Here is a 17,281-nt window from a genome sequence, read left to right as displayed (position 1 = left end):
ATACCTGCCACACACCACACTACTATTTTCACCATCATACCTGCCAAACATCATACTCTTGCTATCAACACGATACGTGCCACACAACACCCTATGATTGTCACCACCATTCTTGCCACATACCACAGTTATTGCTACCACCACGCCTGCTACACACCACACTGTTATTGTCACTACCACGACTGCCACACATTATACTGATATTGTCACCACTGCACCTGCCACACAGTACACTGTTATTTTCATTACCACACTTGTCATGTATCACACCCGTTATTGTCTCCACCAAACGTGCCACACATCACACTATTATTATCACAATCACACCTGCGAGACACTATACTGTCATTATTACCACCAAACCTGCCACACACCACAATCTTATTGTCACCATAACAACTGCCACACATTACACTTATTGTCACCACCACATCTGACAAACATCACACTGTTATTGTCACCACCACACACGCCACTCTCCTCACGGTTACTATCAGTAATAACCCCACTCTAATTGTCATCACCATACCTGACATACCCATACTGTCATTGCCACAGCCACACCTCCCACACACCAAACACTTAATGTAACCACCATACCAGCCACACACCACACTGTTATTGTCACCACGACACCTGCCACACATCACACTGTCATTGACACCACCACAGGACACACTTTTATAATCAACACCACACCTGCACACATCAGTTATCATCACCACCACACATGCCAGAATGGTTTTGTCACCACCACACCTGCCACACACCACACTTATTGTGACCACCACTCTTGCCACAAGGCACAGTTATTGATACCACCACACTCATTGTGACCACCACTCTTGCCACACACCACAGTTATTGTTACCACCACACCTGCCACACATCATACTTATGACCACCACACCTGCCAAATAACAGTTGTTGTCAACACCACACCTTCCAGACACCACAGTGTCATTGTCACCACCATACCTGCCACGTGACATTGTTATTGTCACCACCACCACATCTGCCACACACCACACTGTTATCATCAATGTCACCCGGACTCACCTCTCTGGTCGTTGCTACTCAGATTTACCTCGCTATATCCTGAACACGTTTGAACGTCAGACATCTCCCACTATACCCCTGAAGATTCTGACATCTCTCACTATGGCCTCCTCCACACATCACACTAAATAGCACCAATACACCCGCCATACACCATATTGTTATTATCACAAGGAAATCTGCCACACATATCACTGCTATCATCAACTCCATACTTGCCATACACCTCAACGTTATTGTCACCACCACACCTGTCACACACCACACTGTTATTTTCACCACCGCACCTGCCAAACATCACTCTTACTGTCACCACCACACGTGCTAAACAACACACACCACACTTATTGTGACCACCAATCTTGCCACACACCACAGTTATTACTACCACAACACCTGCCACACACCACACTGTTACTGTCACCATCACACCTGCCACATATCACACTGTTATTGTCAACACCACGCCTGCCACACATCACACTGTTATTGTCACCACCATACCCACCACTCTCCTCACTGTTATCATCAATACCACACCTCGCACACATTAAACTGTAATTATGACCACCACACTTGCCACAGACCACATGTAATTATCACCATCACACCCGTCACATATCATACTCGTATCATCACGACTGTAAATGCCAAACATCATACTTTTATTATAACCAACAGGCCCTGACAAACATCACACTTATCATTATCACCCTACCTGCCACACATCAAACTTATTTTCACCATCACACTTGCCACACATCCCACTGTTATTGTCACCATCACACCTGTCACATATCACACTGCTATTGTCACCATAACACCTGTCATACACCACACTGTCATTATTACTACCACACCTGCCACACAATACACTGCTATTTTCCCCATCATACCTGCCAAACATCACACTCTTACTATCAACACCACACGAGCCACACAACACCCTATAATTGTCACTACCACTCTTGCCACACACCACAGCTATTGCTACCACCACGCCTGCTACAGATCACACTGTTATTGTCACTACCACAACTGCCACATAATACACTGATATTGTCACCACTACACCTGCCACACAGCACACTCTTATTGTCATCACATCTGTCTCCGCCACACGTGCCATACATCACACTGTTATTGTCACAATCACACCAGCGACACACTACACTGTCATTATTACCACCAAACCTGCCGCACATCACAATGATATTGTCACCACCACAAATGTCACACACCACACTGTTATTCTTCCCATCATACCTGCCAAACATCACATTCTTACTATCAACACCACACGTGCCACACAACATCCTGTTATTGTCACCACCACTCTTGCCACACATCACTGTTATTCCTACCACCACCCCTGCCACATACCACATTGTTATTGTCATCACCACATCTGCCACACATTACGCTTATTGTCACCACCACACCTGAGAAACATCACACTGTTATTGTCACCACCACACACGCCACTCTCCTCACGTTTACTATCAGTACTACACCTCGCACACATTAAACTGTTATTATGATAACCACACTTGCCACACACATGTGATTATCACCAACACATCCGCTACATATCACACTCATATTATTACGACCATAAATGCCAAATATCGTACTTATTATCACTATCACACCCTGCCACACATCACACTTATCATTACCTGCCGCACATCAAACTTATTTTCACCAAAACACCTGCCACACATCACACGATTATTGTCACCATCACACCTGCCACACATCACTGTTATTTTCACCACCATATCTGCCACACATCACACTGTTATTTTCAATATCACACCTGCACACTCCACACTGTCATAATTACCACCACACCTGCCACACACCATAATGTTTTTGTCACTACCAGAAGTACCACACACCAAACAGTTATCATCGCCACCAAAATGGCCACACATCACACTATATAGCACCAATACACCTGCCACACACCACACTGTTATCATCACATCGAAACCTGCCACACATGACACTTATCACCATCACCACACCTGCCACACACCACATTGTTATTTTCACAACCACGCCTACAACACATCACACTCTTGCTATCACCACCATACCTGCCACACTACACCTTGTTATTTTCACTACCATACATGACACACATCACACTAATTGTCAACACCACATCTATCACATACCCCCACTGTAATTGTCACCACACACCCATACTGTTATTGTCATAGCCACACACCAAACTCTTAATGTAACCACCATACCAGCCACACACCGCACTGTTATTGTCACCACATCACACTGTCATAGACACTACCACACGACACACTGTTATAATCACCATCACACTTGCCACATATCACAGTTATTATCACCACCACACATGCCACAATGGTTTTGTCACCACCACACCTGCTACACACCACACTTATTATGACCACCACTCTTGCCACATACCACAGTTATTGTTACAACCACACTTATTGTGACCACCACTCTTGCCACACACCACAGTTATTGTTACCACCACACCTGCCACACATCATACTCATGACCACCACACTTGCCAAATAACACAGTTATTGTCAGCACAACACCTTCCAGACACCACAGTGTCATTGTCACCACCACATCTGCTACACACCAAACTGTTATCATCACCACCAAAGAAGCCACACATCACACTAAATAGCACCAATACACCCGCCACACACCACACTGTTATCATCAAAAGGAAATCTGCCACACATATCACTGCTATTATCACACCTGCCATACACCACACTGTTATTTTCACCACCACACCTGCCAAACATCACACTCTTACTGTCATCACCACACGTGCCACACACCACAGTTATTGCTACCACAACACCTGTCACACACCACACTGTTATTGTCACCATCACACCTGCCACACATCACACTGTTATTGTCAACACCACACCCACCACTCTCCTCACTGTTATCATCAGTATCACACCTCGCACACATTAAACTGTAATTATGACCACCACACTTGCCACAGACCACATGTAATTATCACCATCACACCCGTCACATATAACACCCTTATCATCACTACCAAATGCCAAACATCATACTTTTATTATCATCACCACATCCTGACAAACATCACACTTATTATTACCACCCTACCTGCCACACATCAAACTTATTTTCACCAACACACTTGCCACACACCACACTGTTACTGTCACCATCACACCTGCCACATATCACACTGCTATTGTCACCATCACACCTGCCACATACCTCACTGTCATTATTACCATCACACCTGCCACACAATACACTGCTATTTTCACCACCATACCTGCTAAACATCAAAATCTTACTATCAACACCACATGTGTCACACAACACACTATGGTTTTCACCAACACTCTTGCCACATATCACAGGTATTGCTACCACCACGCCTGCCACACACCACACTGTTATTGTCATTACCACAGCTGCCACAATCTTACTATCAACACTACACCCGGCACACATCACACTGTTCGTCACCACCACACCTGCTACACATCACACTGTTATTGTCACCATCACACCTACCACACACCACACTTATTATCTAGAACACATTAAACAGTTATTATCACCATTATACCTGCCACACACCACGTTATCATCACCAACAACGTACCACACATCACACTTATTTTCACCACCATACCTGCCAAACGCCACAAAGTTATTATCACCACCACTCCCTCCCATACAGTACAGTTATTATCACCATCACACGTCCCACACATCAAATTTATCTTCACCACCACACCTGTCACATCGCACAGTTATTGTCACCATCACACCTGCAGCACATCACAGTTATTGCTAATACCACACCTATGAAAATTCCACTGGTATTGTCACCAGCACACCTGCCATACACCACACTGTTATTGTCACGACCACACCTGCACCACACCATAATCTTACTATCACAAGCACACTTGCCATACATCACACTGTTAATATCACCACAACACCTGCCTCATATCACATATATTATCAACACCACACCTGTCACATATCACACTGCTACATACAATACAGTTATTGTCACCACCACATCCGCCATACACTACTGCTATTGTCACCACCACGCCACACACCACATTTATTGTCATCACCACAAGAGCCACACACCACACTTATTGTCACCACCAAAACGGCCACATATCACACTAAATAGCACCAATACACTAGACACCCCATATCGTTTTTATCACAAGGAAATCTGCCACACATATCACTGCTATCATCAACTCCACACCTGCTATACACCTCAATGTTATTGTTACCACAAAACTTGCCACAAACCACACTGTTATCATAACCACCACACCTGCCATACACTACACTTTTATCATTAACATAATAACAAACACACACCACACTGTTATCATCATCACCACACGTGTCACACACCACACTGTTATTGTCACTGTCACACCTGCCACACACCATAATGTTATTGTCACCACCACACCTGCCACACATCACACTGTTACTGTCAACATCACACCTGTCACACACCACACTGTTACTGTCACCACCATACCTGCCACACATCACTCTGTTAATGTCACCACCACATCTGTCACACATCACACTGTTATTGTCACCACCATACCTGCCACACACCACACTGTTATTGCCACCACCACACCTGCCACACAACACATGGTTATTGTCAACACAACACTTGTCACACACGAAACTGTTATTATTACCACCAAACGTGCCACAATGTTATTGTCACCACCACAACAGCCACACATCATACTTGTCACCACCACTCTTGTCACACACCACAGTTATTGTTACAACCACAACCGCCACAATCTTATTATCACATTACACCTGCCACACATCACACTGTTACAGTTACCACCACACCTGCTACACATCACACTGTAATTGTCACCATCACACCTACCACACACCACACGTACTATCACCACCACACCTGGAACATATTAAACTATTATTGTCACCACCACACCTGCCACATACCACGTTATTATCACCAACACACGTATCACACACCACAATTATTATCACCACCATACCTGCCAAACGTCACACTGTTATCATCACCACCACATCCTGGCACACATCACAGTTATCACCACCACCAAACGTCCCACATATCAAATTCATTTTCACCACCACACCTGCCACACATCACACAGTTATTGTCACCATCACACCTGCAGCACATCAAAGTTATTGTCAATACCATAATGCCACTAATTCCATTGGTATTGTCACCACCACACCTGCCATACACCACACTGTTATTGTCACCACCGAACCAGCCACACAGCACACAGTCAATGCCACTACCACATACAACACTGTTATTGTCATTACAACTGCCACACATCAAAATGTTATGATCACCACCACACCTGCCACACACCACACTATTATTATCACCACCACACCCTGCCACACATCACATTTGTTCTTATCGCCACCACACCTCCCACAAAACACACCGTTATTATCACCATACCATATGCCACACATCACACTCTTATTTTCAGCAACACACGTGCCACACACTTTATTATCACCAACACACGTACCACACATCACACTTATCATCACCGCCACACCGGCCAGACACCCCACTGTTATTATCACCACCACACCTGCCACACACCATACTATTATTGTCAACATCACAAATGCCACACACCACACTCTTATTGTCACCTTCACATATGTCACACACCTCACTGTTATTGTAACGACCACACCTGCCACACCCCATAATGTTATCACAAGCACATCTGCCATACATCACACTGTTGTTGTCACCACCACACCTGCCACACACTACACTGTTACTGCCACCACCACAAATGCCACACAACACATTGTTATTGTCAACACCACACTTGCCACACATCATACTTGTCACCACCACTCTCGCCACCGCAACACCTGCCTTATATCACACATATTATCAACACCACACCTGCCACATATCACACTTATTATAACCACCACACCTGCAACAGCATACCTATTATCACCACCACACCTGCTACACACCTCAGTTATCATCACCACCACACACCTGCCATACATTAGTGTTATTATCAACACCACACATGCCACATACTACAATGTTTTTGTCACCATCACACATGCCAAACACCATACTCTTATTGTAACCACCACACCCAATACACATTACACCGGTAATGTCACCACCCCACCGTTATTTCAAACATCACAACCGCTACACACCACACAGTTATCATTACCACCACACCTGCCACAATTCACACTGTTATCATGACCACCACACCTGCCACACACCAAACATATTATGATCACCACACCTGCCACACATCACACTTTTATTGTCACCACAATACCTGCCACATATCACACTCTTATTATCAACACCACACCAGCCAGGCATCACACTGTTATAATCACCATCATACCTGCCAAACATCACAGTTATTATCACCACCACACCAGCAACACACCACAGTCATTATCACCACCACAAACCTGGCACACATCACAGTGCTGTTATCTGCAACACAAAACATTGTCACCACAACACTTGCCACACACAACACTGTTATTGTCACCACTAAACCTGCCACACATTTCACTGTTTTTGTCACCACAACACCTGCCACAAACCACAATGTTATCATAAGCACCACACCCGCCATACACCACACTGTTATTGTCAACATCACAACTGCCACACACCACAATGTTATTGTCACCACCACAAATGCCACACACCACACTTTAATTGTCACCATCACACCTACCACACAACACATTGTTACTGTCACCAACACACGTAACACAATGTTATTGTCACCACCACACCTGCCACACACCACACTTATTGCCACCAGCACTCTTGCCCCAAACACCAGTTATTGTTACCACCACAAGTGCCACACATCACACTCTTACTGTCACCACTACATCTGCCATACATATCACTATTATTGTCACTACCACAACTGCCATACACCACACTTACTACCACAATCGTACCTGCCATACATGACACTATTACTGTCACCACTACACTCTTCCTGCCAACACTATGCATGTCAGACACCACAGTTTTACTGACACCACCAAAAGTGACACATGCCATACACACAAACACACATACCCATAGCCTGCAAATCACGTATGCTGACGCTACATAGAGTACAAAATAAAGCTTTACTTAATAGATGATATGTCGATAATACCAAAGGCCGACATCAACAACTAACTGGTACATGATCACGGCGCAGTCCCACGTCAGGCACAGCTGAGTGTGGACGTGCCTACAGCTGTGCTGAAATGTGTGATTTGAACCTAAAGCTTTGGTCTGGGTCGATCGACCTCCTGACGGGACGGGACGGATCGTATGGGGTCCGGTAAACAAGAGAGAGACGTGCTCACGGAGGACTCTAAAATATTTCTCAAGGTAAAGAAAAAGATGATAACCGAACATAAAAAGGTCGTTGAAGCGGAACCACCGGTTCTTCTCAGCTGTGGGAAACTCGTGCGGTCAAGCGCAGGCGATCGCAGGCAGCTCCCAGAAAAGATACAGGAAGATCGGGAGGGAGGCGACAGCTGATGTGCAGGAGGAAGTGAACACTTAGGGGGAAGCGCCTGTACTTTCAGAACGGAAGTTCGTTGATACAGACTTAGCAGGAGTTTCCACCGATCTTGAAGAGGGAGAGAATCGACCTCTCTTAACAGTGGAGGGTTAAAAAGCTCTGAAACACTTGACAACGGTTGGAGTTCAAATTGTGGAACTAGAAGAACCCGTAAAAGTAGACAAATCTTGGTAACACCCTGTGACAAGGTTCTGGGTGTGAGGTTACTTCTGGTACATAGTGATGACGTGGTGTGGGCAGAACATTATGTGGTGGACGGACATGAGAAGGCAAGTGTTGCGGCGTTTACCAGAGAAGTGGCCCCTCCGCCTCTTTTTCAATGGCTGTATTTGTAGACATATGGTTTGGCGGTGTCAATACAAATACTGTGGCAAGAAACATGACAGTAGGGAGTGCGCTGAGAAAATGAAGGATGGGAGGTAAATCCCGTTAGTGTAGTAATTGTGATCAGGATCATAATGCAGGTTCAGTTAAAGTGTGGTAAAAGACTAAAATATTTCTCAAGGTAAAGAAAAAGATGATAACCGAACATAAAAAGGTTGTTGAAGCGGAACCACCAGTGGAAAACGCTTGGTTTCCTGTGCTATGTGGTCGTGTTGAACCACCTTTAGGGGTTGTGTAGGAACCTGACTAGGGGGTCCCTAAGCTGCCTACGTAGTGGTCGTAAGCCATCAGTAGTACCGGAACCTAATGCATGACCATGCGAGGTAAGCCAGCGGCAATACCAGTACCCGAGCCTTCCTGGCGTCACAACACATCGTCAGTTAGTGAACACGTCACACCAGCGGTCACAGATAAGCCAAGTTGCTAAACTTGAGGAAAACAAAAACTGAGGGAGCGTATGTTAGAGAAAAACACAAGACGGACGGCAGGGATATAACAAGGATATTGAAACCTGTGAGTCACTTCGCTAATAGTACGTTAAATGATGTACATAAGTGTTTTGTTTTGGATGATGAGGTACAGAATGTTTATATTATGAAGGTGATCAGGGAGAAAGAATACATCTAAATTTGTATCCAGGATGACCGATTCGCATTACAATGTACTAGATACTAATACTGACTTAGTGTCATTAGGGGAACAGGGGATCGGAATGGTAAACTACTGCCTTTTACGAACTTTTAGAAATTGTCCGTTTTGGTCAAGCATACCAGTAGAATTAGTAGAACTTCCAACGAAATCTGAGGGAATTAAATAACTAGCTGACAAATAGTCAGCCAAGTCCTACATTAATGGTGGGATCTGAATGCTAGGCATGACGAACTTGGCTCCAAAGGTAATAGGAATGGTGTACTCTGGCATCAGTAGGTCAGTGACTATCATCATGCAAGATGGCTCTGGAATGATTCTTCTACTCATGTAAGGGGGAGGGGGAGGACTGAACATCCAAAAGATACATTGTGAAGTAGTCCTTGATTCAGTGAATGGTCACCTTACACAAGGATAAGTCACGCTGGACTGACGATTTCATAAACCAGGTGAAGGGTTGGTACAGTGAATATCAGCCACATGATGTAAATAGTTTTTATGAAGATTTATTAAGTCAAGTCGGGATATCTATCACCAGGAATGTTTTGGAGCACAAGGGCATCACTGTCAGGAACAGAGCATACACTAAAGGCGTACAAGTTAAGGTATGAATGGTGTGTAGTGTGTACAGGAGGTAGACTACAGGGGAAAGTGCTGGGAGGGTTTCCTGGGGAAAACTGCTGGGGTAGACTACAGAGGAAATCTGGGGTGAAGTTAATAAGGTAAAAGGAATGAGGAGAGGACCTAGTGTGGGAACTTGTCCACAGAGGGTGGCTGATGATAGTGGAACCTACCAGATTCATTAATGGTCACTGCTACTGTAGGTCAAAGAAGAATTACGGAACTCTGAATCTTTGAGAAAGGAATCTATTTACACATGTTTTAAGAGAAGGGGCTTCTCGTATGTTTATGTGAGAGAGGAACTTTTAACTGCAGTTAAGATCGGAAAGTCTACTGCTCCGTTGGATACTGCCCAGAAAGTAGAGGGGAGCAAAGGGCAATGGTGGTTACTGACTAGTCTCATTATAGAGTGTATTTGTAAAATGTTAGAAATCATAATTTTGAATAGGTTATTGTACCTTGTAGATGCTAATATTTCCAGTAAGTTGTATAGTTTACGAAGAAGAAAGGTACGACTGATTGTATCATGACTTGTTTGTCTAATGGTAAAGATGCCTGCAGGATTTGGATAGGCCTTCAAGGTGCCTTTGATGAGGCCAATAGTCAGATGATGGTATATGAACTGGCAAACCTGAGTGTGTCTAGCAAGGTGGATCTCCCATTATCACAGTGAGAGATGTGCCATCACAGCTTTATATAATGTCTTGGTCGAGATACGCTGTTAGGATAACCATCTTACGTATGATGTACATAAGTACTGGTAGATCATTAGCTTCACCATGCTTGTGGCTGTTGGATACTATAAAGCATTGGTAGTACTGAAATGATACAAAATGAAACTACCAAATTCAGTGTTTTATGCAATGACCATGGAGTCAAGTCTGTCAAGTATTCATAATACAGGAAATTAATGTGAAAAATATAAGATTAGCAAGAACAGGAGGACTTGATATCGTTCAATAGTAGTTACGTAGAAGGAAAAAGACATAAGGTGGAATTGGTGAGGAATGTGAAGGACCACGTGGTTATGTACAAAGCTGGGGGGGGGGGGGGGGATGTACTTATCAGGTTATCAATTATGAATAAGATCAAGTACGTTGCAAGATATCTGAGAGCGCGGTACAGTCACATGACATGACAACCCACAGGAAAAAATAATGAGACATTTCTGTGATGGTTCAGTAGATGGAGGAGAAACTGGCTGTGAAATATCAAGGCAGTTTGATACACGTAGAGGAAAAACGAGAGCATTGAGTATTTTCACAACTCAGGCAGAGTTACAGGGAATTTATGCTGTTCTTTGTCAAGTGAAAGATAAAGAAAGAATGTATATATTGTTGTTGACACCACAGGAATCCTGTTTATGGGAAATGTGCAATAATTAAGAAAATCAATATTCAGTTTCTGTAACTAACATTGAAGAGCATGTAACCTAGTGCAAGTGTATCCAGATAAATGTAATGTGTTTAGCAATGTACAGTATTGGCGCAGAATAGAATTTATCTCATCCTATTGTCCTGCATTTTCTTTTTTACATATGATAGTAACATATCAACTATGGTTAAGGAATAGAGCACAAATGTGTCAGACACCAGTCGACACACGTAGAAACAAACACAGGCTGGCAAGCAAGACAGTGCTTCACAATCCTTGAGACAAGCTCCAGTCAGCCATCAGTATACACAGACCTTCCCGCCTTGTCCATTTAGGACCAGAAGGCAATTCGTCTGGAGCCATATAAGCCATATGTAAGACGTGGCAGTCGATTGCGTTACTCGTGATGGCCACCTTGCCTACTGTGAAAAGGTATCCGTTCCAACACATCATTTCTAACGCCAGAGGGACGTTAACCGTGACTGACTACAGAGAAAGGCTTTACAGGTACTATACCCAAAAGATCTATTTAGAGATAACATGAAATTCAGTGACATTCATCTTGAGAAAGGTAATATTGGACGAAGTGTGATCTGCCAGTACTCACCCGTGAACCCAATGACCACTTGGAAGACTGAGGAGACTGTAATGGCCCCCTGAACATCCCTGATGCGCATCTGCCACTGCTCTTCCTTCTCCAATGCAGTCATGTTGGCCAGTGGGAGGGAGGCGCAGGCCGGGTGGTTAGTAGTCAGGAGCACAATGGTAGGAACAAGGTAGGCAAAGTTCCCGCCCTGGATGATGGGCAGCCTGGTGGTGGTGGAGAGGAGGTGTTAACACAGTTAAGAACGACCACCACCACGGTACGACCCTGGCCCACGGTCGTAACGTCGCGCTTAATAAGGGGTTAAAAAATGACAATAATGTGCCACACGGTGATCAATATGGTTTTGAATAATTAAATTACTTACTGCTGATGCTGGTGGCTGCGTATAGAAGTTGACACCAGAAGTGGACTGGGGAGGGCGAGTAACCTGACTGAAGCCTCATGTGGACTAGAGAAAGGCTAGGAACCTGTCTGAAGCCTGAAGTGGACTGGGGAAGGGCGAGGAATCTGCCTGTAGCGTCATGTGGACTAGGGAAAGGTGGAGGCTAGGAGTTGCCTGAAGCCTCACGTGGACTGGTGGAGGGCAATGAACCTACTTATATCCTCAGGTGAGCTTCGGTAGGGTTAAAAACTCGCCTGTGACCCCAGGGGGACTGTGCGAGGGCAAGAAATCAACCTGAAGCCTCAGGTGGACCTGGCGAAGGCGAGGAACCTTCCTGTAGCCTTAGGCGGACTGAGGGAGAGCATAGAACCTGCCTGTGGTCTGAGTTGGGTACAACAAGGAGCCTACCTGTAGCCTCGGGTGGACTAGGGGACGGCGAGGAACCTACTTGTAGCCTTAGACTTAGTAGGGGAGGGCAGAGAACCTGCCCTAAGCTTCAGTCAGACTATGCGAGGGAGAGAAAGCTGCCTTTGGTAGATTTGAGAAGGACTGTGGACCTACCTTTAGCCTCAGGTGGACCGAGAGAAGGCTAAGAATTTGCCTATAGCCTCATGTGGACTGGAAGAGGGCAAGGAACCTACCTATATCCTCAGCTGGATCTGAGAAGGGTTAAAAACCTGCCTCTCGTCTCAGGTAGACTGAGGGAGGGCAAGAAACCCACCTAAAACTCAAGTGGACAAGGGGAGGTGAGGAAACTACCTGCAGCCTTATGGCAAGGACGAGGAACTTGCCTGAATGTTCAGTGCACTGGGGGAGGGCGAGGACCCTGCTTGCATCCCCAGGCAGACTATGAAAGAGCGAGTAATCTGCCTGTAGCTTCAGGTGAACCTGGGGAGGGCGAGGAAACTGCTATAGTCTCAAGTCGATTAGAGGAGGACAAAGAACATACATGCCTGTAACCTCAGAAGGACTGGAGGAGGTTGCGGAACCTGCCTGTGGTCTAATGTGGGCGAGAAACATCCTTATAACCTCAGTTGGAGTGGGCGAGGGCGTGATATCTGCTTGAAGCCTCGGGTGGACTGTGAGAGGGCGAGGATCCTACCTGTAGCTTCAGGTGGACTGCGGGAGAGCAAGAAACCTACCTAAAGCCTCAGACAGACTGGGGTAGGACGAGCAACATACCTGTAGCCTCAGATGGACTGGGGTATGGAAAGAAACCTGCCTATAGCCTCTTGTGGACTCGGGGAGGGCGGGAACCTGCCTGAAGCTTTCGGTGGACTAGGGAAGGGTGACAAACCTACTTGAAGCTTCAGTCAGACCTGGGAAGGGTTAGCAGCCTTCCTGAAGTTCAGGTGGACTAGGGGAGGGAGAGGAAGGCGAAGAAGAATAGATACAATAGGAGAAGCCAAGGAGCCTGCCTGTAGCCTTAGGTAGATCTGAAAAGGGCAAGAAACCTGTCTGTAGCCTTATATAAACTGTGGAAGAGCGACATACTTGCCTATAGCCCTAAGCAGACAGGGTGTGGGAAGAACCTCTCTGTACCCTAAAGTTTACCGAAGGAGAACGAGGAAAGTTTCTGAAGCCTTTGGTGGACCTGCGGAAGGCGAAGAACCTGCCTGTAGCCTCAGGTAGACTGGGAGAGGGCGAGGAACCTGCCTGTAGTCTGAAGTGAACTGAGGTAGGGGAGGGAAACTGCCTTTAGCCTGAGGTGGACTGGTGGAGAGTGAGGAACCTACCTATTGGGGACGGCTATGAACATGTCTGTAGCCCCAGTTGTACTGGGAAGGGGTAGGAGCCTGTCTGTAGCCTCAGGTGGACTAGGGTTCGGTGTGAAATCTGCCTAAAGCCTCGGGCAGACTAGGGTAGAGTGAAAAACCTGCCAGTGTTCGTACAGATACAAGAATTGTCCTTTACCTTAAACTGAGAATAGTTGCGTATGTCACAATGACTAGGTTAGCGGAACGCAACCGACGTGAAAATATCTAACACTTGATGTTTATCACTGAATACATTATATATGTCAACACGGTACTTTTTATGTTGAAGGCTCCAGTCATGGACAAAGTCCAAATTAACGCAGGTCCTTAAATCAAATAAAAAGAGAATTCTGAAGCGATAAAAGACAAGGGAAAGTATTTACACATTTTTCAGGGCGTGAAAGACCTGTCATTTGAAATGTGCCAAATCATAGCTAGTGGAAAGACATAAGAAGGTAGAGAATTTCAAAGCTTCGACGTGTAGGGATAGAAGCAGTTATCAAAACGGCCAAACCTTGAGTAGCCGATGTCCACGCAGCAGCATGTGGTTTAACTAGTGGTGTGAGTACACAAGCAGCCAAAGTAATACCTATAGAAGAGGGAAAGTGAACCAATATTGCGGCTTAGGGCAACGGGGTCAAGTTTGGAAGTTAGCCTGGGACAGTTTATATGTCTGACCGCTTTCGACTCGACTCTATCAAGTGAAGATACAGAGCTAGAACCACCTTAAATGTCAGAGAAGTACTCCATACAAGGACGAATTAATCTCTTGTGTAAACGAAGCAACTATTTAGAAGAGAAGATTCGACATCTAATCAGGACACCCAATTTCTAAGAGGTGGGGTTTACAAGAAAGAGTAATGGTAAGTAATACCAAATATGTTCACTGAGTCAAGAGGTGGAATTTCAGAACTGCCAAAGAAGAGGCGAGAGTTGTGTGGAGTTTTCGATAGAGAGAGGGGTAGAAATTGGGTCTTGGAGGCATTAAACTTAGCAAGATTTTGTGTACTCCATTTAGATCTGTCCAAGTCTGAGTTTACTGAGGAAGCTGTGTCAAGGCGAGATGCAGAACTGAAGGATGTGGATGAATGCAGTGTTGAATCGTCAGCGTATGAGTGCATTGGATTATTTGTGGAGGAGAGGATATTGCTGAAAGAAAGGAGGAAAAGTGTAGGGTAGAGGACAGAACCTTGAGGAACACCGTTGTTGATGGAGAGACAAATGAGACGCCGATGCCGCACCCAGTCAAAAGCCTTAGATATAACAAGGATCACTACACATGATTCCTCAAAATCCTTTAGGGATGACGACCAGACATTAGGAAGATAGGAAAGAATACCAACAGTGGGTCTCGCCTTACGGAAGCCATACTGGTGATCAGAGAGAAGACCGTGATTTTCGAGGTGTTTAAGTATATGAGAGTTGCGGAGAGATTCAAAGACTTTGGAAATGGTAGATGTTAAAGCAATAGGACGATAGTAAAGGGGTCAGAATGGTCACTCCTCTTAGGGATGGGATGTATCAATGAATGTTTCCAAGGAGAAGGAAAAGTTTTAGTTTCTAAGCAGAAACGGAACAGACGAGCAAGCACAGGTGCAAATTCAGGGGCACACTCTTTCGTACTGTACACAGGGATGGATGCCATCAGGCTATGTCTTGTCCGGAGAAAGAAGCACTTTCGGACAGTCCGAAAACAGATTACGGGAAGAGGCATAGGATTAGTAAGCGGAGCATCAGGAGGTGAAGGAATGTTAGAGTCATCTAAGATGTTAACAAGAGAAACGGGAACCCAACAGAGTTGCTTTGTCTATGGGAAAGACAGCTCTAGTACCGTCAGAACGGAAATGTGAAGAAAAGATAGAGCGACAGAGGTTGTTAGAGACGCCCTTACCCAACGCAATTAAACAAGAATGTAACCCTACATCACTTAATGTTCACAATTAAATACATAATGTATGTCAACACAATACTACTGCAAATCAATTCTCAACGGGTCTCCACTAAATGTGAAAAGTATAAACCATAACATTTGCCATTCAAAACTACCTGTACCATGTGTTATCCAAAAGCGTGGAAATATCCAGCCATACCTTGCTCTTAATCTCTTGTAATTAGTTAACTAAATACTATTATGTAATTCCTTAACTATGTATTTTCAGCCGAATGTTCTTTGTCTATCTATTTATTCATTTAACCTGCCTGTAGCCCCAGGTGGACTGTCGGAAGAGCAAAGAATCTGCCTGTAACCCCAGTTGGACTGGAGAGGATGAGGAACCTGACAGAAGCTGAGGTGGGTTGCGGGAAGGTGAAGAACCTTCCTTTTGGGCTGGATGAAGGTGAGTAACCTACCTGTACTTTCAGTTGGAGTAGGGAAAGGTTAGGAACCTGCCTTTAAGGCTCAGGTGCATTGGAAAGAGGGTGAGGAACGTGACTGTGGCTGAGCAACCTTTCCCTTTGCCACATGTGGCCTGAGAGAAGAGTTAGAAACTTCCAGGAGAAGAGTAAGAAACTTCCATGTAAACTCAAATGGAATGGAAAAGGTTTGGAAACCTAAAGTAAGAGCAAGGAATCTGCCTGTAACCTCAGTTGGAATGGAAGAGGGCAAGGAACCAACCTGCAGCCCCACGTGGAATGGAGAAGGAACGACTGGAAGAGGCTGAAGACACTGCCTGTAAACTCGGTGCACTGCGGGAGGGTGAGGAATCTGCCTGTAGCTCCAGGTGAACTGGAGGAGGGTGAAAATCCTGCT

General features: G+C 45.1%; 1 protein-coding gene across 3 annotated transcripts in view; it reads right to left on the bottom strand.

Annotated features, from left to right (window-relative positions):
• Positions 1-17,281, bottom strand: part of LOC139760411 (solute carrier family 23 member 2-like) — a 107,831-nt gene that overhangs the window by 50,927 nt on the left and 39,623 nt on the right. For all 3 annotated transcript variants that reach the window (XR_011715336.1, XM_071683579.1, XM_071683581.1), the window contains exon 4: positions 12,394-12,596. Coding sequence is in view for 2 of the 3 variants with exons in the window: in XM_071683579.1 (XP_071539680.1) it covers positions 12,394-12,596 (203 nt within the window). In the remaining variant the exon portion in view is untranslated. The remainder of the gene's footprint in view (positions 1-12,393; positions 12,597-17,281) is intronic.

The sequence above is a fragment of the Panulirus ornatus genome, chromosome 36, assembly GCF_036320965.1.
Source record: "Panulirus ornatus isolate Po-2019 chromosome 36, ASM3632096v1, whole genome shotgun sequence".
NCBI lineage: Eukaryota > Metazoa > Arthropoda > Malacostraca > Decapoda > Palinuridae > Panulirus > Panulirus ornatus.
The sequence above is the reverse complement of the archived record's forward strand: the minus strand, read 5'-3'. Positions and strand labels throughout refer to the sequence as shown.